Source organism: Nematolebias whitei, chromosome 17, assembly GCF_014905685.2.
Source record: "Nematolebias whitei isolate Nwh7 chromosome 17, NemWhi1, whole genome shotgun sequence".
Classification (NCBI taxonomy): Eukaryota; Metazoa; Chordata; class Actinopteri; order Cyprinodontiformes; family Rivulidae; genus Nematolebias; species Nematolebias whitei.
The window spans coordinates 27,202,486-27,229,011 of record NC_056514.1 but is presented as its reverse complement, the minus strand read 5'-3'; the positions used below and the strand labels follow the sequence as shown (position 1 = coordinate 27,229,011).

The 26,526-nt window shown below is 39.0% G+C and overlaps 2 protein-coding genes across 2 annotated transcripts in view; both read left to right on the top strand.

Annotated features, from left to right (window-relative positions):
• LOC119423638 (integrin beta-3) overlaps positions 1 to 19,659 on the top strand; it is a 30,560-nt gene extending 10,901 nt beyond the window's left edge. The window contains exons 8-15 of the mRNA XM_037691043.1: positions 1,279 to 1,368; positions 2,298 to 2,432; positions 3,388 to 3,832; positions 11,686 to 11,908; positions 12,016 to 12,116; positions 13,383 to 13,502; positions 18,751 to 18,917; positions 19,526 to 19,659. Of these exons, the coding sequence (XP_037546971.1) occupies positions 1,279 to 1,368; positions 2,298 to 2,432; positions 3,388 to 3,832; positions 11,686 to 11,908; positions 12,016 to 12,116; positions 13,383 to 13,502; positions 18,751 to 18,917; positions 19,526 to 19,594 (1,350 nt within the window). The 3' untranslated portion in view covers positions 19,595 to 19,659. The remainder of the gene's footprint in view (positions 1 to 1,278; positions 1,369 to 2,297; positions 2,433 to 3,387; positions 3,833 to 11,685; positions 11,909 to 12,015; positions 12,117 to 13,382; positions 13,503 to 18,750; positions 18,918 to 19,525) is intronic.
• Positions 19,660 to 25,125: 5,466 nt separating this feature from the next.
• The window catches only part of LOC119423637 (serine/threonine-protein kinase tousled-like 2), a 10,824-nt gene continuing 9,423 nt past the window's right edge, over positions 25,126 to 26,526 (top strand). Inside the window, exons 1-2 of the mRNA XM_037691042.1 lie at positions 25,126 to 25,318; positions 26,297 to 26,391. Coding sequence (XP_037546970.1) covers positions 26,299 to 26,391 — 93 coding nt within the window. The 5' untranslated portion in view covers positions 25,126 to 25,318; positions 26,297 to 26,298. The remainder of the gene's footprint in view (positions 25,319 to 26,296; positions 26,392 to 26,526) is intronic.

Genomic DNA, 26,526 nt, shown 5'->3' with positions numbered 1-26,526 from the left:
ACGAAGCCTCTTGGATGAGGGGCGAAACGTTTCTTTTTAACAAAAAAACGAAGTCCAGATGACATGATTCAACCTTTTTTGTTATACAAATAATCATGATCAGAGTTGCTGTTGGTCTCAATGTAAATTTACAAATAATATGAGGTTCTCCATCGCTAAGTGAAGCAGTGCTTCACTAAATATGACAAGGTTGTGTTAAGCTTTCCTTCCACAGATGTCTGAATAAAACAGGCCTTGTACCAAACCGGCACCTGTTTTCAGGATCATTAAAAATCTTTTAGGTGGTGGAGTGCATCAAATGTTGCTGCTACACAGACGTCTGTTGGATGATGCAATGACAAAGACTTAAAAAAAAATGCTGAAATGGCAAATAAATGTGATTTTTATGGTGCAAAATTTACATAGAGCCATTTAGTTCAGTGCAAGTTGAACAAATCTTTAAAATGTCATTAAAACTTTGTCATGAAGTATTAACTCTGTCTGTAAGCAAAATATCTCATGAACCACTGGATGGATTCAAGTTCAAGTATCTTTATTATCCCCGAGGGGCAATTAGTTTCACAGTCAGTAGAGATGTAAAACATCCATACTACATAAGACATTAAGACAATAAAATAACAATACGGAAGTCATCAGTGTTCAATGAGGAGCCTGATCACTCCAGGGATGAATGAGTTTTTCAGTCTGTCTGTTCTACATCTGGGCTGTAGATACCTGCGTATAGATGGAAGCAACCTGAACTCACCATGGAGTGGGTGATCAGGATCTGCCAGAATCAGCCTGGTCTTGTTCGCTGACCTCGACTTGTGTAGGTCAGTGAGGTTGTGTAGGACTATGTCAGATGTTTTGCTGCACATCCTAACAATCCTCGAGAGTTTATTCCTTGTATTCTAATGAAACTCAAAATAAATGATAAATTGATGTACATTTACAACTTAATACATTTTGATGTCAATCCAATTTAAGATGGCCTAAACAGTTAATCAGCATTAGCCAGCACAAAAACCCATATAACCCAGTGAATTATACAGAAACAGCTTAAATTTGTTGTGGTAGTAGCTGGGAGTGATACACAACAAATACTCTTGAGTGCAACATTTTGTGACGCTGCATGATCTCACACAAAACAACATTTTTAGCGTTTGACCAATTAACAGATGATCGTCTGAAACTCTGTCATGGTTATATTAATAATCATTGATTTAAATACATTAAATAATTAGGATTTTATCGATTCTGTTGAGTTTTATTCTTTTCTTTTTGTTTTGTTTCCTGCAGAACTACAGTGAACTGATTCCTGGCACCACAGTGGGAACACTGTCCAACGATTCCGGAAATGTTATTCAGCTAATACTGAAGGCCTACGCTGTGAGTGCTACAACACCTCCACACACACACACACACACACACACACACACACACACACACACACACACACACACACACACACACACACACACACGCACACACGCACTTGGCGAGACAGTGTTTTAGGAGATGACACATGCTTGTTGACACACTCAGAACTTCTGAGTCAGGAGAACTGAGACAGAAGCTCTGCAGAAATACCACCGAGTGTAAAATTAACCAAATGTTTGTGTGTCAGCTCTTTGTGTGAACACTGATTTACTATTGTTTCCTCCTTTTTTTTTTAAATGTATTTCTCTACGTTTGTAGCAAACAAACTACTTCTGTATACTTTGTACTAGCTGTTTCACAACATTGGTGCTATAATTCATCCATCCATCCATCCATCCATCATCTTAAGCTGCTTCTTCCTTTTCGGGTTGTGGGGGGTCACTAGTGTCCATATTCAGCAGTCAGTGTGCGAGAGGCGGAGGACACCCTGGACAGGTCTCCATTCCATCACAGGGACACATAGAGACAAATGAGACAAACAACCATTCACTCTCTCACTCACACCTAGGGACAATTCAGAGTTACCAATCAGCCTAACATGCATGTTTTTGGTTTGTGGGAGGAAACTGGAGCACTAGGAGAAAACCCACGCGTGCACGGAAAGAACATGCAAACTGCACCCTGAAAGGTCCCGGCCAGGATTTGATCCGTCGACCTCCTTGCTGAGAGGCGGCAGATTTACCTCTGAGCAACCGTTCCACCTACTGTAACCAATCAAAATAAAATAGTTACAAACTTGTGACTTGTGCGTAACAAACACGATCCAAAGACACACAGTTTCATATGTATGAACTTAGATCTGTCAAGAATACCTTAAGGAGTCGTGATTAGAAGAATAACCTGTTTTTGAAGTGGTGTTGTGATGTTTGTATGTTTAGAAAATTAGATCCAAGGTGGAGCTGGAGCTTCTAGGTGTCCCAGAGGAGCTGTCTTTGTCCTTTAATGCCACCTGCCTGAACGGAGAGCTCATCCCAGGCCTCAAGTCCTGCTCCGGCCTCAAAGTAGGAGACACGGTGAGTCCTGCGAGACCTGGAGCCACAGACACAAGGCTAGTTTACCGTAAGCAGGCGAGAAAAATCACAGAAATAAGTGTAGCAAACAACTTTTGTCTTGGTTATTTAAAATTCTTTTCTCAGGTTTTACTCAGATTTGACTCATGTCCAGATAAAAACACTAATCTTGTAAAAAAAATTAAAATAAAATAAAAAAACTTAATCTTTCAGTGTTTTAGTGATGAGGGGGAAGGTGTTTGCATCTTAGGAGGATGCTTCCTTGTGGTTTTAGAGAATTTCATATTTCTTGGACGAGTCTTGAAAAGTAAAATTTAAAAAAAAATTATTGAGTTTTATCTACTTTTTACCAACTTGAAAATAACTGTAATCTTTGTAGCTGAAAATATCTGTAATAAATATGTCAGTTAAGTTTTGTCCGACTTTTTCTTTTGCATTGTTGGAAAACATGTCTGCTTTATTGTTCCATTTCCCTTTTTGCTGCTTTTCCTGTTTCCATGTGTCAAACAGCTGATGGTGGAAGATTTAGACCAACATTCTTGTCGGCTTTGTCCCTAATAGATGAGATTTTTTGTCCTTTTTCAGATGTTTGACTTATTTTTGCTCCCTTTAACATTTCACTCTCTTTGAGTCTCTCTTTTGCTTTTTCTTCAGACTAGAGGAGATTTTCTGGCCTGCACACATTTCTTCCTCTCTGCCTCGACTCCTCTTGTTTTTTCCATATTTGGATCTCTCTCCAGATGTGGTAACTGCCCACTTTTGGACATTTACCAGATATGGGGGCAACGCTGACTGAACAATCTCTTTAACTTTGTGCAGCTGTAAATTACAGACATTCTTTACGTTTTGGGGAAATGCTTCCTCTGATGATGATGATGAAAAATGAGCAGCTATTAAATAAATGTAAATCTTTCTGCAGACACTAAAAGCTCCTCTCATCCTGATTCCTCTCCTTCAGGTCTCGTTCAGTGTGGAGGCGCGTGCTCGCGGTTGCCCCAAACAAAAGAAAAAGACCTTCATCATCAAACCAGTGGGCTTCAAGGACTCCCTCTCGATTACCGTCACCTTTGAGTGTGACTGCAAGTGCCAGGCCAAAACCCAGCCCAACAGCCCGAAATGCAGCCACGGCAACGGCACCTTCGAGTGTGGCATCTGTCTGTGCCATCCGGGCCGGCTGGGCCCGTACTGCGAGTGTGCAGAGGGCGACTATAACCCCACGGAGCAGGACCGCTGCAGTGGACCCGCAGGACCTGGGGGACCTCAATCCGCCATCTGCAGCGGCCGTGGCGACTGTGTGTGCGGACAGTGTGTGTGCCACAGCAGCGACTTCGGGAAAGTCTGGGGGAAGCTGTGTGAGTGCGATGACTTCAACTGCCTGCGCTACAAAGGAGAGCTGTGCTCAGGTAAGGCTTCAGGAGCTGAAGCTTCAGGTTTCTTGAACTTTCCAGTTCAACTATAGGAGCCTACGCTGCTGGAGTTGACTCTGTCTGTCTGTTTGCAAAATATCTCATGAACCATTGGGGTAGATTTTAATTAAACGTTCAAAAAACAGTAATTGGATATACATTCAGAATTGAAAAACTTTTTAAGTCAACCCAATAAAAGATTGCCACCGCAGCCAACTGACCTTGGAAAACACAAAAATGTCTATGATTCAATTAGTTGTGCAACTATTGTGATAAAATTTGGTCTAGTTGTAGCCAAGAGTCATTCACAACACATACTACAAGTTCTACTCATTATGCAAGACCTCTGCTTAAAACATTGTCATTAACTGTTGGTCAGTCATATTTGTCTGTTAACAAAATATCTCATGAACCATTAGATGGATTTTCAGAAAACGTTTATAAATTCATTGTTAGATGCACATCTACAACCGAATAATGTTTTCAGCTAATTCAATTTAGGCTGGCCAACACCGTTAATCAGCATTAACCTGCACAAAAACAGTTATAATTTAGTCACTTATATAGATAATGAGGTAAAATTAGGTGTGGTAGTAGCTGAGAGTGATTACGTTTGACCAGCTAACAACTTTGTAATTTCTCATCATAAGATAGTCAGAGTCAGAAACTCTGGCTTGATTATATTAATAAACATTTATTTAAAGAAATAAAGTCATCAATTGGAGTCAACCCATATCAAGATGGCCACCGCAGCCAACTGACCCTAGTAAACACAAAATTATACACAACTTTGCCAATTTTACAGATATTGAGCGAAAATGTTGTGTTGCAGTGGCCGAGAGTCATCCTCAACATCTACTATGAGCAAGATGTCTTACAATATCTCACGTCGTGACCAAAACAGATCTGTCATATTTCAACATAAGCTTATCTTTAACACTCTGGAATGAAAAGAGATCTGAGATATGTATTATTCAAGACCTTTAATTTCAACCTAGTATCATCTAAACGCTTAAACTACTGTAAAAACAGTATTTGACAGAAATAAAACCCACTTAAGATAAAAGATCCATGAATCATGTTAGCCTAATATCAGACTCACTGGACAAGTTCCAGCTTCTGAACTGTATTATAGATTACTGTCTTTAGTTTATATCACTGACCTACGTAGTTATATTTGTACAAATGAGTGGTGAAAGAGAATAAATGCCCTGCTGACTGTAGTGCACACTGAGTGTAACAACGGTGGAGTTTCATTGGATGTGTTTACAGTAGCGTTGAGGCTGGCGGTCCTTTAAACCATGCTGACTTGCCACCCACCCCATCTGGGAAGAATTACGCACAGTAACAACTCTCCCATCTGCACAGAACATGGGCTCCTTTCACAATAAACACGTGCCGCTGTGTGAGCGTCACACTCAGCTTCTATGTTTTGTGTTAGCTGAGCCAAACTCTTTGTATTACAGCGGAGTCGATGGCAGAGACCCCGTTTTGGTGCTGCTGCTCTAAACTTTAAATTCTGGGAACGAGTTTGGGTTTGTTAGGAATTAACAACTTTAGTTTTCTTGACTCACTTGAGGAAAATAACAGGATGACTGTGAAATGTTTTAGTCACGTATCCATTCTGTTGTCACCTGCTTGTTATTGCTCAAATATCACCTGTGGTGATGCTTTTAGGAAGTAAATGTTGGATAAAAGTATCCTCTGTTCATCTTACTTACGAACTCAGAGAAGCCACGCTCGAGGACACAACTAGGTTTTACTTGCAAGGGCAGACTTTCTCAACAGGTTACACAGATGTATAGAAGTTCTACACGCATGGAGCCCAGCCATGAGAGTCTGCCACGGACAGTGTGCAAGAAATGTTTTTTATACACGTATCAGCTCTCGGCTCAGACGCAGACACTGATGACATCGGCCACCCAGCTGTACATGCAGGATCAAATCAGCTCCTCGTTCTCTGAGAGAGAAAATAACTCTAACTCAAACACATGGTTCATGGGCAGTTAACATGATCAGCCATAGTTGTAAAAAAAATAAAAACATCCATAAACCTTGATCAAAAGTCCCTGGAAAATAATCACTGGGTGGACATCTACATTTAGAGCCAGCACCGTTCATGATGGCCAGCACAAGTTAATTTAACAGGCACTGAGCTCAAATTTGGTGTGGTAGTAGCTGAGAGTCATTCACAACACATAGAGCGCTAAATGCTTCACAATACCATTTGCTGTGACGGCCAGGTTCAAGAATCGGATGTAAAATGTGTGAAAAAGCTGCCAAAATTCAATGAAAATTGTAAAAGATTTTCAGCAAGCCTGGAGAAGAACTGAAAAAAAAAAAAGCTTCTAAATATAAAAATAAAGTTTTACTCTTTGGAATCAACATAGGAATTAATTTAGGGTGATCTAAAACTTTGCACCGTACTGTACATCCTGTATATGAAATGAGCAATTAATATGAAGGTGAGCATTTGGAGTACCGTATTTTTCGGACTATAAGGTGCACCGGATTATAAACTGCATTAAGCGAAACAAGTTCATTTTGACTGATTTTTTTTTTATGTCACGTACTGACTCCATAAACTTGGCTTTACTTTCATCTGTTTTCAGTGTTTGCTTTAAAACTTCTAATCTTCATTAAAACTGTTGCTAATAAGAGCAGTTTTAACAATATTAACGTTATATTTTTCTTGTGTCAACTTGGGGTAATGGTGCACTCAAACAAAACAAAACAAAAATAATCAAAATTTCCATTATACATTTGGAAAGGTATTAAATTAGGTATTATAAAGGTATTTTATTGAAAGGTATTAGAACTAGAAAAAACACCTGTAGAAATTTTTAAGGGGCTTGCTGTTGCATACATAAATATCCTTTCATCATGTTTTTACTCAAATAAGCCACTCTGGGAATACAAGAAGATTTTTAATTGGTCTTTACATGCAAGGGTAGACGGTCACGATAAGACTTTTCACAGATGTATAAAGTTACATGCTTAGAGCCTCGTCAGTGAGAAGCTGCACTGGACAGTGAGGCAGGAAGTGTTTTTTATAATGCTTATCAGACAGTCACTGGAGACCTCGGTCTGCCAGCTATCTCTGACCTCACACATTCACACACTTCAACATTAATTTAACATTAGTTACTCATAAACATCCATAACCTTTACATAAATTCCTCTGACACTTGCCACTTGGTGTATTTATTTATTTTTTTCATCTTGAGTCATGATGAGTCCAGAACTTAATTGGATGTGCATCCAATGATCACTTTCCAAATTTCATTAAAATCTATCAAGTGATTCTTCAGATATTTTGCTAACAGTCTTTGTCCCTAACAGCTTGTACTGAAGCTGTTAGGGACAAAGACCTGTCACAGTATTATTCAAGGGTTATGAAAGCGACTGCCACACCAAATAATACAGTTATAACTTCTTTTTTTATTTTACGGTTACTACGGCAACCATCTTGAATCAGAACGAGCCCAAACATGACTGAGTTTTAGATGAACACTCAATGATTTCTTTCTGAAAGCATCATTGGATTTGCTCCATTTATTGATAGGCTATTTTGCTAACAGACAAAAAATGGTCTGGTGCCAACAGTTAATGATAAGGAATGAGGATCACACGTGTACAGGGGCGTTATGGGAATTTCTCACAGCCACCCCACTACACCAAATTTAGCTAACTTTGTCTAAAAATGACTAAGCCCTTGCTTTTTTTGTATGAGCTTTGGTGGCCATCTTGAAATTTTTATTAGCGTCTAGGTTATGTGTGGGGATTGCTCTTGGCTACTACCACTACAGATTTGCGCTCAATATTTCTAAAAATGACCGAATTATAGCCATTTTTTGTTTTAGCTTTGGTGTCATTTTAAACTTTTCTAATGGTAGTCCCCAATTAAAACAAAGTCCAGTTTTCTTCTTTAACATACTTATAGAGCAATATTATTATTATTATTTCTCTGACTTGCTCTTGATGAAGACGGACACTTTATTTTCACTCGCCTGCCTACCTCCTGCTTTTGCGCTTGTCCTGTGAATCAGTCGCAGAGCCTCTCTTTACACATCTTCCGAACCGTAAATTATGGATCTGGACAGCTGGTCTCTTAACGCACCTGATAAAATGTTCTCCACAAAAAGACAGGGTGAAGGAGAACCTTCATGCCCTGAAGGGACACACGCAGCCAGAGATATCATGGATTCCTGGGGTGAATGGAAAATGACGTGCCTGTCTGAATTGTCCGTTGAGGACGTAGAAGACGCATGCATAATTGGTTTCATGATAACAGGGTTTCTGCTTTTTGGAATCGGCGGGTACCTGGGATATCGACAAATTAGGAAGATGTCGGCAGCAGTTTTGGCAATGGTGAGGCCATCTGCCTTATGTGAAGGATTGCACCGTGCTTCGAGTGCTCAGACTCAGATGCTCTGCAAGCTAAACCGTAAGCTGGACGCAATTTCTGAGAATAGCAGGCCACTTGCGGCTCCTAGAACTTGCTGGCATGAAAGAATCAACCTTGTAGAAGGCTATAAGCATGAACCGACAGAATGACCACAAATCTAGCTGTTTTGGATTCACCATTGGGTGTACCAGCAGAAACTACGAAGGCAGACATGAAATCAGTAGAGTCGGCCTGCCCAAAACGATAGTTGTTTATCTGAAACTGACTTCTTCCCCACTTGGCCTTGGATAGGCCAACTTATCTCAGATTGCTCCTGGAAGATATTTAAATAATAAAGCTCTGCCCCCCCCCCCCCGAGAACATCTGTGGACCCTTGTCAGAGCTGAGCCGGCTGATAGACACTGTGCCATCTTTATCAGGACTATGGAACTTTCTGGCAGTGTTCACGGACAATCTCACCGCCTTTGGCTCAGAAAATGTTTTATGTCTATGTTGCTTATTTTTGTGCTGAGGTAGTTTTTTGCTACCTTACACTGTGCCCTGTGTGTCAAGGGCACAGTGTGAAAGATCTTTTGTTAATACCTTCTTTCCTCATGTTTTTCTTCCCTTTACTTATCTAAGCTATAAGGACAGTGCTTCACAACGAAGCTGCAGCCTCCGTGCACTTCTGTCTACCCTTGTTGGATGGCTGCACTGAAATGTATTTTCGCTGTGCTTAACTGTGCAATGACAGTAAAGTTGATTCTGATTCTCTTAATTTGTTCTGAAGCTAGGGGACATTTTAAACTTATAATAGTCGTGTGCTTTAGAATGCTGCTTCCCCTGTTTCCCCCAAACTTTCTTGATTAAACTAATCAGCTCCAGACTCCATCCATATGAATGTAATGAAACAATATGAATATGAACAAAGGATTTTCCTGAATGCCAAAGTTCTGTAGTAAGGATTAAAGCAGGAGATGTAAAGACAGAGAACAAAAGAAAAAAATGTTTAATGCAAAGCTTTGGTACAAGCTTCAGCTTAATGCGTCATTACATCATCAGGTCTCATTTATCACTCCTTCAGTACACTCGCACAGAAATGTTTTCACTTTACTCCCCAAAGTCCGTGGAGTAACATGAAAATGCCTCTCTGCTTACTCATTGGCGAGTGGGGCGTAATGAGGCTAAAAATAACTCCATGTTTGGTCAGAGAAGGGCCATGGGGGAGAGCATTGGGAGTTTGTCTCTGCAGAACAAGGTTTAACGTTTGTCCACAAATACCAAACTCGGTGTCGGGACCATTCTTCTCTCCTCCACATAACGCTTTAATTAAAAGCTAGCGGTGCTGTGGTCACATGGTAATGACAAATTTGTTCACAGAAAATCTCTTCAGTCATGACTGTGCTAAACAGCTTCCCGTGTCATTGTTTATCTGGCCATTGTTTTGCTGCAGCAGTAGACCGCAGTGTTTTTTGTACTGGTGCTCAGATGCATGCAAGGATACAGGGATTAACAACAAGCCGATAATTTTTGCATATTTACCCACATATGTGCTGAATCATGCAGATAAACATAAAAAAAAATGCTGCAGACACAATAGCTACACAATAGAATAGGTTTTAATGTCCATCAGTTTGACTTAGCATTTTCAAGTCAAGAAATTTAGACTTTAGATGGTTTTAAAATGTCTTTCCATAGTGAATATGTAAGTGTCCAAAGGTAGAGAGCATGAGAAACTATAGAAGAATCTCACCAAACTACAAGAAAAAGGCAGGTTTAAGTAATTCAGCTCCACTTAAAGAGGTAGTTTGCATCTTTGCAGTGGAATTCTGTCAGAAGGTTATGTAGACAATTAATATCTTACCTGTTGTAGATAGCCTCAGTTTGGAAAAGTAGTTTAATTTTTACCAAAAATGATGAGCTAATAAATGGTTAGTCCAAGGGGGGCCAAGGCCATAATAGACTGTTGCTGTTTTAAAACAAATCCAGGCTCTAAAATTTCAAAGCGGTTAATGCTGTTATTTTTTTAACCTTTACTTTAATGATAGTTTCACATTACATGGTTATTCTTGCAGAAATATTGTAATTTACTGCTGGAAATTCCCCAGACTGTGTCAGTTTTGTGGCTATTATGTTTTGAGATGTTTTACTGTATGTATCTATCTATACTGTTTTTATGCAACTTGGATTTTCTTTTTTATTCATGTTTATTTTACACCCCCAGATGCCAACAAGGGACTCCCCCATTAGCCTTTGGCTAACTTGATTGTTTTCATGTCTGTCTTGTTTTAGGCATCAATTACAAATAAATAAAAATAATCAACCAAAAGTGATACAGCTAGTTGCTGTCGCCACTTTTTGCACTTGCAAAAACCCCCCACATAATTGTTTGTAAATTATGCAAAACAAAACTGACAGTGATGCAAAGTGTTATAAAACAATGTTTGCATGAACAAACTTTTTAAATTGTAGTTTTTAGGCCTGTCTTGATAAACAATAAATCAATTAATCGCATGATAATTGAAAATTATCGACCTCGTTTTCGTTTATCGGCTTTATCGTTTCTTCGAGTCTCTCTCTTTCTACTGAAGACACTGCTCAACTCTTAACTGACCCCTCCCTTTCTCTTCTTTTTATAAAATCTGTTTTAACCATCCAAAATCGCGTTTTTTGATCGTTAAAAGCAGCTAAGCTGAGAAGCTAAGCTACGAGCTAAGCTAACAGGCCAGCCTTGGGAAAAAACCTCCGTCTTGTCAAAGCTCCAGAATTTATGGTTGAAACCTGTGCTTTCATGTAAAAAGTTGTTTTTCTCTGCAAAAAGAAGCTGAGAACTTGTTCATTGATTTTTTTAAATTAAAAGCTTTGTGTGACAAATGCTATGCTAAAGAGCTCAAATCACACTGAGCATTTGCCATTTTGAGAACTGATAAACAGGAACGAGAGACAGCCCAGGTCACGTCAAGGGGCCTCCTACCCATTTTTCTTAAATAGACGTACTGTTTGCTCCCTCACTATCCATCCTTCAATTCAAACAGTCTTATACTGCCATCCAGTGGTTGAAAAAAGGTACTACATACAAAACAAATTAACAAACATTTCTTCTTAAATTTAACAATAATTACTAATTTTTGACAAATTTCAAACAATATTATCGCTTATCGCAATAATTTCTGAGACAATTAATCGCCCAGCAAAATTTGTTATCGTGACAGGCCTAGTTGTTTTGTTAAGAAGGCAGCAATGCTCTTTTTTTTTTTTCTTGGCCCAGCTCAAATTAGCCTTTAGCTTGCCAAGCAGGTTTGCTGTTTCTTAAAAATGATGTAATTAAAATAACAATCTACATACAACAGGCAAGATGTTAATTGTTGATAACCTTGAGTACACATGGATGGAGACACTGAAGCTATACCTCCGTAGAAGAGTTTGTAAGGTGAAGCTCATGCTGCCTTCCTTTCCTGCTCAGGTCATGGCGTTTGTGACTGTGGTTTCTGCCAGTGTGCCCCTGACTGGCAGGGGGAGAACTGTAACTGCTCCAGACGCACCGATACCTGCATGTCCAACTTGGGTCTGCTGTGCAGCGGGAGGGGCCAATGTGTCTGCGGGGTTTGTGAGTGCACACAGCCGGGGGCCTATGGGGCCACGTGTGACAAGTGCCCCACCTGTCCAGATGCCTGCACCATGAAGAAGTGAGTATGCAGATAGACCCACAGCGATGTGGAGTTTGATTTCCAGTGGACCAAAGTCCCATTTGAACTGATTGTGTTTATGTTTGTTTGTTTGTTTGTTCTGGCAGGGAGTGTGTGGAGTGTAAACACTTCAAGAGAGGCAAGCTGTACGAGGACAACACCTGCAGTCGGATTTGCAAGGATGAGATTGTGCTTGTGGATGAACTAGGTAAGAAAAAATAAAAACACGTCCTTAAGTGTTAGCAGCTGCTTTTAGTAGTTTAAAGTGGCTACTTGGATTAGTGAGTTAACTACCGATAGTTGCAGTTAACTAGTACTCACACTGTGAAAATAGAGATACCGTCGCCTTATAAGAAGCTGAAACTGAATTGTTAAAGTTAAAGCAATCGAAACAAACCAGCAACAAAATTAGCAAAACAGCAACTAAAATCTAATATAAACAAAACAGAAGCTAAAGGTAAAGTTTGCGTAAAAAAAGCTAAATACTAAAATAACAATAGCACAAAGCTAAAATTAGCAAAACAGTTGCTGAAATCTAAAACTGGCAACACGATAGCTAAAAGTAAAAATTAGCTAAACATTTGCCGGAAAACAAAATTAGCCAACAGCAGCTAAAAGCTAAAATTAGCAACAACAAAAAAAGCAACAGAAGCTAAACTGAGTAAAAAGAAAAGCTGAATAGTACAATAAATGCTAAAAGTGAATTAAGTAAACTATTGAAACTTCAAACTAGTAAAACTGAAAATAAAATTAGCCAAACATTAGCTAAAAGCCACTTTAGCAATCAAGTTAAAACCTTAAATTAGAAAAACATTAGCTAAAATCTAAAAATGTGTACTAAAGTAAACTGCATGGAGCAGACTTTTTTAAAGGATTTGAAAAGTTGTCTGTTTATTTAATCATCACGGTTTAGTTGTTTAGCATCACTGTTTTAACCGTTTTATTCTTTTATGTGTTTAAATGTTCTTGATTTTATATGTGCAGCACTTTGTTGCAGCATAGTAGTAGTAGTAGTAGTAGTAGTAGTAGTAGTTTTAGTAGTAGTAGTAGTAGTTGTAATAGTAGTTGTAGTTGTAGTTGAAGCAGCAGCAGCTGTGGTAGGACTTACAGATGCAGACTGGCATGAAAACTCGATAAAAAGAATAAAGATTCAATAAAAATGAATCAAAAGGCTGGCATAGCTGCAAAATCCAAGGCAAGAGAAAAAACCATGAGGACCACGGAGGAGAACCAGACAGGGCATCTAACCACAATGACTGACTGACGAACAGTGAGGACTAAGAGAATTAAATAGGCAGGGGCTGATGAGGCGAGTGATAACAGCTGAGATTTATTAATACAAGGAACAGGTGTAAGTGGGAGGGGCAGGACTGAGGAACAGAATAGTCAGTGAGGAAACATACTGATGCTAAAGAAAACACTAGGGATGAATATGTTATAATAAAAATATTACTTCTTAATATTTTTCGCACAGAGCTCCATTACACGAACGCTGTGAACTGCTCCTACAAAGATGAAAACGACTGTGTGGAGTATTTCCAGTACTATGAGGATGTCAGTGGCAAATCCATCCTGTTTGTTGTCAAAGAGCCAGGTGAGAACAACACACACACCTAACACACACCTTGCATTCTACACATACAAAAACTGAATCCATCGCCATGTTTCTTAACTGGGACTGTGTGTGATTATAATGCACTCTTTAGGCAACACAAATGAAAGTAATGAAGCTTTAACCTTCTACAACTCCTCTATTTCATATTTCAACCCTGGGTATTTCTCCAGCTTCTTATGTACCGTCCAGTGTTAAGTTTCAGCAGATTTTCTTGCTTTGTATTTTTCTTCACCCTCTCTCCAGCTGTCGGCTTTTCATCTGCTCATTAAGGAGCCAAACAAAGAGAGCGTGCAGTAAAACAGCCTTTAATGACCATCATTACCCGCTGAGAAAGTCTATCCTTTGGACGACACCTTTACTGAGCGTGTGCGTTTAATTTAGACACAGAGAATAATTTTTCTTGATCACAGGCGCACCCTGCCGTGTGATAGAGGGCCGTAAACAGCAGCCCTGCTCCTCTTGGAACCTGCTGACTCCACACAGTCAAGAAAAAAATATCAAGATAAGAACAAAGAGAAAACCAAGTTAAGCAAAAGAAGGCAAAATTTATTGACTGGATTAATGAATTAGGCCGCAAAAATAATTCTAAAGCACAACTATAGCATGGGGTGCAGGATCAAAGAGGAGGATTGGCTGAAGAGTCGGAAACGAAGCCGAGTAAAAATGGTGGCGAGAGGAAGAGGCTTTGATGTCGGCTGTAAAAGTTCACGCCGTTTGTCTTTTTAGGTTACGACTAACCGGAGATATCTACATTTAAACTGAATTTGCTTGAAGCTACACACTGAGTGGGTAGGTGTATTAAACTGCACAGTGTGACAAACAACACACACAGACAGAGCAGATGGCAAATATAATTAAAAGCTCACAGCTGGATGAAAATACAGCTTTAACGCTGTTTATAAAATGGAAAAATCTTATTTAATTGATAAAACTCTAATTTAAAGTTTAAATACTTAACAGTGGTGGGATGTAACTAAGTACAAGTAATTTGTTACTGTAATAAAGTACATTTTTCATCTACCTGTACTTTACTTAAGTAGAGTTAAACGTGGGTACTTTCGACTTTTACTCCACCACATTTTACATTAAGTATATGTACTTTCTGCTACACTACATTTCTATGTGTTGTTACAAGTTACATTCACGTTGCAATTTTAAAATTTGTTCGTTAATTTGAACGTAACCAATGACTAGAGAGGGGAATTGGTCCATTGAATCGCTACAAAGTGGGCAGGTAAAGTTAGACCCGCCTTCGAAAAGAGCTGGGCCAATGACGTATATTCTAGTATATACGTCATTGAGATGGACGCATCTGCAGCATCGCTAACACACCCAGAATGATTCCACCAAGGAGAGTCAGCCAGAAGATACGTGCCACCAAAGGTCTTATTGAAAGATTATTGAAAAACTATTGAAAGACTATTGAAAGACTGTTCAGTACAGCAGGACAGATTCTCTCTCCCAAAAGAGCCAGACTGGACTCAAAAAAACTTTGAAAACCGACTTCTTCTGAACTTGAACAAGAAATTTTTGATGCAATATTAAAATGTGTCAGTTCATGGATGTTAGGAGACAAGAGATGTCTCCAAATGACTCGACACTCGGGTCCAAGTTTTGAAAATGGTGTCAGGAAGTCAAAATATTATTCACTATTGACCCATTACAAGGTTTAGACAGTATTTTAACTAGAGTTGATGACAAACTGGAGTTGAAATGATCAGAGCCTACCTATTCCTTTGTTAGTTGTGTCTAATGCTCCTTTTGTTCAGGCAGACAACTTTTACTTAAATGTGTTAACTGCAGTTAAAATGACACATTGGTTTTACTTTGTGTTAAATAAAAACTTTTAAAGGTATAATCATTCCTCTTTCTTATTTTGATCAATGGTATTTAACTCTGCAGGTCATCCTGAAATTCTGACGCACAGAATCACAAGTCCAGGTGTGAACTGTGTCACAGAGTAAACACAATAAAAACATGTATTACCTGCAGCATTGTTCATTAAAATGTCTCAACACTATTAATGTATTACAGAAAATATACATACAGTAGGCACACTTTATAATATTGTAGACTATTGCATTAGGTAATACATTCAGCAAGTACTTTTGATACTTTAACATTTTTAAAAGCAAGTACTTATTTACTTTTACTTAAGTAAAAACATGAATGTGTTACTTCTACTTTTACTAGAGTACATTTTTGTCTGTTTATTTGTACTTTTACTTAAGTACGGTGTTTGAGTAATTTCTCCACCAATAATACTTGCAAAGAACTGAATGCCATGTGAAAACGATCACTTTTAGCCAGTGGTGGGCGCAGTTTCACTAATCCACTAACAGCTAATAGGAACCAATTTTTGGATAAGCAGATTAGTATTTATCACTAAATTTGGAAACTGTTAGCTGGATTAGCTTCTGCTAAATAAAGTTTTGCCAACTTTAAGTCCGCTAACAAAATTCACAAACTTCTTCCTGTTTGTTGTGAGCGTGTCTTAAAGAGTCCTGTTAGGCACGCTATTGGCTTACGTGTACACGTGACAAGACGTGATTGGTCAACGCAGCTTCAACTGGAAGGCGATGAAGGCGTGATGCAGACTGACTGACAGTGGTCTGAGCGGTTGGCGGTTTAGCGTTAGCAAAGCAAATTTTTTTGGTTAGCAAAATATGGATTAGCGGAGCTAACTTTCTGGTTAGCTGTTACCACCACTACTTGTAGTAAATTATTTATGAACTATTTTCACTTTTGTTCTCTAGGTCAGGTTCAGAACATTGTAAAATATTTCAGCTCCTTTCTTATTTGTTTCTCTTTAAAGAAATTTATTATCATCTGCGAGAAGCCATAAAATTGTTGCTCACAGCTGCGTGTGTGTCCATCTGTGTAGCGTTAGCAAAATATCTCATTAAACAAACTATGGGAAAGATTTCAATGAAATTCAGACATTATTAATTGGATGTTCATGTACAACTGATTAACTTTTGTCGTCTCAATTAATGGCCAACGGAGCTAATTCACACGAGCCAACACAGAAATGGACAGCTAATATTTGGTGTGGTAGTAGCTGATAGTCTTCTTCAACACATTCCATAACGTATTTTGTGAAATCTCCCGATATTAATTATTATATTAAAAGCTGAATTTTGTGCTCTTAAAGAAAATCTGTAACATCCAATGAAAAGCTTGTAAGATAGTTATTTGTTCTGTTTTGCCCTACAGATTATGCAACTAATTCACTTTAAAACATTAATGATGCTACAGACAAACCCAAACACATAAATAATATATCATCCGACATAAACAAAACTTAGCGGAATCAAGAGGTGATAATAAGATTTTGGGAATATTCTTGCTTCTGTCTGCCTCACTGCATGTCCTTAAATCTTGCGACGCAGCGTCAGTTTGGAAAACATCCATTTACGCCTGGGACTAGAGACCTAAACAAATCAGTGAGCTAATGTCAATGTTGAGTTACAAAGTATTTACCTGTATTTTTTTTTTTTGTTGCTTTTTTTGAAACATGCAAGGAATTATTTGACTAGGGTGTTAGCATGAAACAAAAATCATCCAGTATCATTTGCCTCTTTTTGCTTCCCCACTTGAAGACCTGGGAAAATTTTGGGTGGATACTTTTAGAGCCAGTTTCCAGAACAACTAATCATGGGGAAAATGACAGAGGTCAGTGCAACAAGTCACGAGTACTTCCACAGGAATGTTTTTATGTTGATGTGGGTCAGTTTTGAAACTTGACAAATCTGATTCTTATTTGATTTTTCCAGACCACAATGAGTTATTGGAAAGCTGTAGCTAGCTCTACGATGTTGGGGTTTTCCACTGTAGCCCTTCCTCTAATTTTGAGAGTATAACAAAATGTTCATAAATTTTACCATACCATACCATACCATACCATACCATACCATACATACCATACCATACCATACCATACATACCATATCATACCATACCACTTTATTCATAAAGTACTTAAAACAGCAACAAGGCCATCCAAAGAGCTGCACAACAAAACAAACAGGCAAAGCAAACAGCAAAAAATACATAGATCCAAATGGAAGATAATAATTAAATGGCAACATTGTAGAATAGACAGGTTTAAAACAAACCACAGTGTCAAAAGCCAGGGAATAAAAGTGAGTTTTTAAGTGAGACTTTAAAACAGTGAGAGAGGGAGCCTGTCTGACATGCAGTGATAAGTCATTCCACAATCTTGGACCTGCAACAGAGAAAGCCCTTTCACCTCTGAGCTTAAAACAGCTTCCTGGACCCAATAGAAGCATCTGATCTACTGTCTTCAGAGAGTGCTGTGAAACATATGGCTGCAGCAGATCAGTGAGATAAGAATTTTGAACAACCTAAACTATTTTATATCGTAAATAGACCACATAACCTGCAGAAAGTAACTGTAATTCATGCTACAAGGCATCAAGAGATTCATCTGCAGGTATTACTGTTTGTTTCAGTGGCACAAACTCCTAACCCTAGAATCCCTTGAAAAAATGCATATCACCGAGCACTTTTCATGGCAGAATTTTAGACTAAGATATGTTGAGAAATGAAGGAGTTATAACCATCCACCCATTATTTTTTACCCGCTTCTTTCATTTTGTGTCATGGGGGTCGCCGGTGTCCATGTCCAGCAATCACTGTGCGAGGGGCGGGGTACACCCAGGACGGGTCGCAGGTCCATCACAGGAACACATAGAGACAAACAACCATTCACTCTCTCACTCACACCTAGGGACAATTTAGAGTTACCAATCAGCCTAACATGCATGTTTTTGGTCTGTGGGAGGAAATTGGAGTACCCGGAGAAAACCCACGCATGCACGGAGAGAACATACAAACTCCACCCAGAAAGGCCTCTGGATCGGGATTTGAACCAGGGACCTGCTCACTGAGAGGCAGCAGCTCTACCAGTTGTGCCACCGTGCTGCCCATGCTACCACCAGCTGCTGCTAATTTTGCTTTCAAACATACATAAAAATCTAACTGTTTCTAACTGAGGCTTTCAGATATCTAAAGCAGGTAAGATATTGTTTATAACCTTCACACAAAACCCCACATTGAAGGGTCGTAACGCTTTAAGCAGATGAATGAGTTGCAAGGAGGAAGACACAGAGAGGAAACAAAGTTATGAACTTTCACTTCTTTTGGCTTATCTCCAGTGCCTTCGACTCCACTCATACCTTTATCTCTTCCAACCTCCATCCAGACTGTCCCAAGGGTCCAGACATTTTGGTGGTCCTTCTCTCAGTGGCTGGAGCCGTCTTGTTCCTCGGCCTGGCTGCTCTGCTGATCTGGAAACTGCTGGTTACCATTCACGACAGACGGGAGTTTGCTAAATTTGAAGAAGAGCGAGCTCAGGCCAAGTGGGACACGGTGGGTGAATCTAGCACAACATATACTATGAATTTGTGTATTTAGAAATACAAGTGTGAAACTTATTCAGTTTAAACATATATCGGTCACAGCTTGTGACATTTATACCTGTGAAACCTTCCGTTTACTTTTTGAACACACACAGGTAGACATGTCTTCACACCACATAAAGGGCCACACATGCAGTCTTTTCCTCCAGTTTTTAACGTTTTTTAATTATTTGATGGCGTGCTGTTAGTCCCTGCAGAACAAAAGACAGCTAGCGGAAGGGCTGGGTTTAAATTAGCCAGCCTCTGCTGCTAATAGGTCTTGTGGTTTTCAAAACACACCCAAACCCTGTAGGTCTCAAACCTCAATGAATCACCAAACTCACATAATGTCAGAAGTGAAAAACACAAGTCATACATGTATGTTCAAACCCATGAAAAGAAATGTCTCAGAAACAAACTGGTGCTGTTCACGACCAAGATAAATTATTTATTTTACACTTACATGATTAGTTTTCATTGTAGAGTGGCCCTGTTTATTTTGTCAGTTATTTCAAAAATGTTTTGTGTTTGTGAACCTTACATTGACATGTTTTTTTTTTTAATTATTATTATTAACAGGGGCACAATCCACTTTACAAAGGAGCCACATCTACCTTCACAAACATCACATACAGAGGAAAAGACTGATGCTACTGAACAAAGATGAAGAGTAGAGGACAAAATTATGGACTTTTGCCATCCTTTGGGAGAAAGCGGCAAATCATGTGCAGACTTCTACTGTCACCAAACATTAATAATCCTGTGTACATATGTAGAAATGATTCCAAAGCAACATTTTATAAGGGTTAACGATTAAATTAAGGTCATTGTTTATAATGATTTGCAGCCATTTTGTGTTCCAGACAGAATAAAGACTTGGCTTACCCCAAACATACTGAATGCCTTGCTGTACTGCGGTTTAATCACTTTTTAATATTGGTGTCTTGAAAAAAAAACAATACAACTGTAGTAAATAGTAAAATATATATATATATATATATATATATATATATATATATATATATATATGGTAATATAAGTGAACAGTGGGGGAACTGAAGGACAAAAATGAGCTTCATTTCCTGATCATGCCGTTGGGATTTCCTGTTTGTGGAATTTACTGAAATTGCAGCGAGATAAAAAGTTACATCTTGTACAAAACTGATTCAAACAATTGCAAACTGTCTTTGTAGCATCCTGATGCATGCTCAATAATCCAGGTAGAAAAATCTAAAAAAGTTAAGTCTGTTCCTCTGGACATTCAAAAAACAGAACCAAAAAAGTAGAAACGTTTCGACTTTCATCCGAAAGACTTCTTCAGTCGTAGGTGCTGTATTATATTTACAAGACTGAGCTGAATACAGCACTTCAGACTGAAGAAGTCTTTCGGATGAAAGACGAAACGTTTCTACTTTTTATTTCGTTTGTTTTGTTTTTTGAATGTCCAGAAGACCAGACTTAACGTTTTTAGATGTCCTTGTAGTATTTTTTTCTCCAATGCAATGTGCTTCTATTTAACATGTTTTGAAACGTGAACAATTACTTTTACAGGTGCTGGTCATAAAATTAGAATATCATGAAAAAGTTGATTTATTTCCGTAATTCCATTCAAAATGTGAAACTTGCATATTCATTCATTACACACAGACTGATATATTTCAAATGTTTATTTCTTTTAATGTTGATGATTATAACTGACAACTAATGAAAACCTCAAATTCAGTATATCAGAAAATTAGAATATTGTGAAATGGTTCAATATTGAAGACACCTGGTGCCACACTCTAATCGGCTAATTAACTCAAAACACCTGCAAAGGTCTATAAATGGTCTCTCAGTCTAGTTCAGGCTACACAATCATGGGGAAGACTGCTGACTGACAGTTGTCCAAAAGACGACCATTGACATCTTGCACAAGGAGGGCACGACACAAAAGGTCATTGCTAAAGAAGCTGGCTGTTCACAGAGCTCTGTGTCCAAGCACATTAATAGAGAGGCGAAGGGAAGGAAAATATGTGGTAGGAAAAAAGTGTACAAGCAATAGGGATAACTGCACCCTGGAGAGGATTGTGAAGCAAAACTCATTCCAGTGGGGGAGATTCATAAAGAGTAGACTGCAGCTGGACTCAGTGCTTCAGGAACCACCATGCACAGCCATATGCAAGACGTGGGTTTCAGCTGTCGCATTCCTTGTGTCGAGCCACTCTTGAACAAGAGACAGGATCAGAAGCGTCTAACCTGGGACTGCTGCAGAGTGGTCCAAAGTTATGTTCTCTGATGAAAATAAAATTTTGCATTTCCTTTGGAAATCAAGGTCCCAGAGTCTGGAGGAAGAGAGGAGAGACACAGAATCCATGTTGCTTGAGGTCCAGTGTCAAGTTTCCACAGTCAGTGATAGTTTGGGCTGCCATGTCATCTGTTGGTGTTGGTCCACTGTGTTTTCTCAGGTCCAAGGTCAACATAGCCATCTACCAGGAAGTTTTAGAGCACTTCCTGCTTCCTGCTGCTGACCAACTTTACAGAGATGCAGATTTAGTCTTCCAACAGGACTTGGTACCAAAGCTACCAGTACCTGGTTTAAGGACCATCCCTGTTCTTAATTGTCCAGCAAACTTGCCTGACCTTAACCTCACAGAAAGTTGATGGGGTATTGTGAAGATTAAGATGTGGTACGCCAGAAGAGCTGAAGGCCACTATAAGAGCAATTTGGGCTATCGTAACACCTGAGCAGTGCCACAGACTGATCAACTCCATGCCACGCCGCATTGTTGCAATAATCCAGGCAAAAGGAGCCTCAACTAAGTATTGAGTGCTGCACATGCTCATACTTTTCATGTTCATACTTTTCAGTTGACCAACATTTATAAAAATCTTTTTTTTTAATTGGTCTTAAGTAATACAAAGTTTGTTTTCTCAGTTATCCAGGTATATAACAACAAAAAAGGTTGAATCATATCATCTGGACTTCGTTTTTTTTTTTGACAGATTCAACCTTTTTTGTTGTTATATACCTGGATAACTGAGAAAACAAACTTTGTGTTTTTGAAACCATTAGTGAAAAGGCCAGACTTCAGGGGTATCTGAGGCAGGCTTGAAACACAAGAGTCAGGGTGGCTTCTGGGTAATACCAGATGGCTAGGCCTCAGACTGACGAAGCCTCTTGGATGAGGGGCGAAACGTTTCTTTTTAACAAAAAAAAACGAAGTCCAGATGACATGATTCAACCTTTTTTGTTGGTCTTAAGTAATGTTCTAATTTTAGTAAATTTGGGGTTTTCATTAGTTGTCAGTTATAATCATCAACTAAAAAGAAATAAACATTTGAAATATATCAGTCTGTGTAATGAATGAATAGAATATACAAGTTTCGCTTTTTGAATGGACTTATTGAAATAAATCAACTTTTTCATGATATTCTAATTTTATGACCAGCATCTATATTTCTGATTGTCTATCATTGATTGTCCTTGTAAATGGCACAAGTTTCTTTCCAGAATTGCAACAAAAATACGCAGAAAACCAGAGATGGAATGTTTTCTTCTATTTGCACAAGTTATTTACCACAACCTGTCAATAATGGACGGAGGCCTACAGTACGATTTTTGATTAAAAATATCTGAATAAATAGACTGAACAAGTCTATTGCAAAAAACTTTGTCCAGAAGTCTGCAGAGGCCACTTTTAGTTACACTTTTAGTTTTTAGTTACATAGAAATGAGGCTAATAAATTATGAAGCTTGAAACTCAGTTATTTCTCCTTGACTTCAGCCAGGAGCACCACGAAGGGAGGGCCATTGGGAGTAATGGCCCATCCCTAGAATACTGGTGCCCTCATCCCCTGACACTGCTTGGCCAGACTTGTCTTTTTGAGCCCCAGCTTTTGTTTGTTTTTCATAAAATAAAAATACATATTTTCTAAGTAGTTTGTCCGTCCATCTTCTACCACTTACCTGTGGTTGATTCACGGGGACAAAAGGCCCAGGAGGAAAACCCAGACTTCCCTCTCCACTGTTTCGCTCTCCAGCTCTTCCTGGTGGATCCCAGGGTGTATCCAGGCCAAAGAGGATATTTAACAAGAGTCTGCTCCAGGTTTACTCTCAGTAGGATGGCACAGTGTTGCCTTTCAGTGAGAAGGTTGCTGGATCGAATCCCGGTCAGGATCCTTTCTGGAAGGAATTTGCATGTTCTCTCCGTGCACGCGTAGGTTTTCTCCAGGTACTCTGGTTTCTTCCCACAAACCAAAAACATGCATGTTGGGCTGATTGGTTACTAAATTGTCCCTAGGTGTGAGTGTGAATATTTGTTTGTCTCCATGTGTCCCTGTGATGGACTGCAGACCTGTCCAGTGTGTCCCCTGCCTCTTGCACAGTGACTGCTGGATGCGGTGCCCCCACAACTCGCAAAGGAAGAAGCGTGTAAAGATAATGGATGGATAGATTGAAGGGATGTTCCCAAAAAAGAACTCTAAAGGGAGATGTCCAGGAGGCTTTTTAGTTATGGTGTGCCACCCCAAGATATATGGACAAATATTGGTCCAATCTGGCCACTCCTTTGTAAAATTTCTACATCCGCCCATGAATTCAACCGCATGTTTTACTGCTGGTCCTTGTGCAGGAACACAAAAACAGTGACCTCTGGTGGAAATATTTAACAATCACAGCATCTTAAAATCCACCAAAATGCACCTGAACAATTACACTACAATCTGTGTCCTCATTTACCCATTCTTACAGCATTCTATTAGCTTTACAAAGCTAATTGAACAAATCATTCTAAAGAGACTAATCAGAGCTTTATCACATTCATACATCGATGGGACACACATCGGAGGCGATGAGGGCTTCAGTGCCTTGACCATGGACACTTCGGCATGTGACTGCTGGTGATTCGAACCCCCAACTCTTGCATTGGAGGACGACTGCTTTAACCACTCAGCCACAGCCGTATACAGTAAACTATTGACCACACCATTCTCCTTGAAAAACCGAATAAATATGGCACTACAGTGGGTATCCAGGTATTTGAATAATTGGAGGCAATTTGTACAGGTGAACAATGTAAGATCAGAATTTTGTGTGAATGGATGTGGAGTATCTCAGGGCTCTGTGCTGGGACCAAAGTTGTTTATTTTGTAAGTGAATGATCTGGTTGATGTGTCGAGACTTTTGAAGTGTGTTTTATTTGCAGATGATACCACAGTTTTTTATTCGGGTGAAGATATTGAACGTTAGAGATGATACGGGCAGAATTTGTAAAAAAAAAAAAAATACAAACTTAATTCCAACTTAATAAGTTATCATAAAATTTGAAAAAATAAAAAATAAAAAAAACCTACATGATATTTAGTAATAAAAAATTATCAAAGTCTCATTTAAAATTGACAGTAGTGAAATTCATAGAGTTAATGAAATAATATTTTTGGGTGTTGTTATTGATGAGAAGAAGAAGATAAATGAAAAATTTAAGGAGTGATTTGTAAACTCTAATTTCTAGGACCATGTTTCCTGCTGCACAATGGGTGGTCAAATGAACTATTTCCCCAGCTTCAGTCGCAGTACTTTTCATATGCATAGCATAGAAGCAGCATTTTTAAGTGACTAAAATAAGTTAAATATAATAAGAGCCTATTTAAAATAATAAATATAGTTAGTTGACGTGGAAAAGACGTCTATATTAACATGTCCGATCTATACGTCGTTTAGACGTCAGGAAAAGACGTCATCACGACGTCTTAACTATACGTTGTTTAGACGTCCAAACTAGACATCGATTAGACGTCGGGAAAAGACGTCGTTTAGACGTCAGGAAAAGACGTCTCAGTGGGTTTTTATTTGTGGTTATTACTATAGATTTCTTTCTCTCACACATCCGTAAAAATGTTTTCTGAAAGGCAATAAAAAACTGCCTCGGGGAACTTGTATTTTCTCTCGGCTCAGCTGTTGTTTTGGATCGGGGCGGATCTGGGGAGGTGACATTACCAGAGCTTGCTTGAGAAATATCAGCTTAAATTCTCCGTGCTCTTTTTGCGACCCCAGGACGCGATGTTATGATTATTTATTTATTGTCATCAGGTAAATAAAGGATGGACTTTAACACAGCGACCTCCTCTGCTGTAGGAGCTCGATAATGAGCAAATATAGATCGAGCGAGGCAGAAAAGTGACAGCACTTGTCAGGGAGGACGCCGAGCAGTGACAGCTCCGCGCCTGCCCCCGCAGGGGCACCGACTCAGACCAGGAAACCCCGGGGATTGCGGCCTTCCGTCCAGATGACACCGGCACGAGACAGCCGCGCTGCTGGGTGGAGCTAGCATTTAGCTAAGCTAACAACCCTAAATTCGAGACGACACAAATGGATAACCCAATTCAGAACAAGTGAGTTGAGATGTTTGGAGCCGTGAAGGAGTTTGCTGTCACCGGATGAACGGACAGCATCTTTTCACGGACTGAGAGGGTGGTTGTTGTGAAAACTGCTCAAGGTTTTCCAGGTGAGACCTTAACTTGACGCTAGCTTGTTTTGGGTAACTCACCTTGTAAACAGTAGCCATTATCATTTTAGCTACCGATGACATTGACTTTTGGTGGCTTGTTAGATTGTTTGGAACTAAAGATACAAGTGGGTCATCTTTTGCTTTTCTTTTCTCATCTGCCTCTTGTTAGTTGCATCAAGTAACTTCTGTGAAATAGCTGAAATGTAGGTTAAAATACCTCTGAGGTAAACGAAACAAATTAGCTAGGGTTAGCACTATGACTTAATGAGACTGGTAAACTGTCTAATTATATATTTTCTTTTTGGGCAGGTGTTGTGATCATGACAGGGTTATTTGATTTCTTTTTAGTATTTTCCAGCTTTGAACAAATAAAAAAAAAAAACTAAAGGAAACTTTGGAAAAACAATTCCCTTCTTAATTTTAATTCAAATTACTTACAGAAATTCAATCAAGGCATTCAATACGGTTTGGTTCATTAAATTATAAGATGTCTCCTTCCTGAGCATAGAGGGCGACAGTGGAGAGGAAAAACTCCGTATAACAAGAAATGTTCCACAGAACCAGGTTCAATATATACAGACAGGAGCAGACACCTACCACTGATGGAGGTAATAAAATTAGTGTTGTATTAGTGCCTAAGAGAGAAATGTGAAGAGGAGGCGCTCAGTGGTTAATTAGCATGTTTCTTTACTTGTAATTAATTAATACTAGACTGTCTTTCAAGTACCACTGGAGGAATCCTGAGTACTACCAGTGCTATTCGTACCACACCTTGAGAACCTACATGATTTTTGTGAAATACTAATACAATACTGTTAAAGTATATATTTTTTTTCCTCACTGTTTTTGCCCCTCTTTTTAGGGATGATGGAAGGACGTCATACTCAAGCTATTAGCATGGACCCGCGAAGACAGGAACTGCTTGAAGCTCGCTTTACTGGAACTGGGGTCACCAAGGTGAGGTGGTAATACAGGAAGGATGATTATTGTGATGGGCAGTTATATACATGTCTCTCAAACACACACACACACACACATGTATGTATGTATACATACATACATATATATATATATATATATATATATATATAT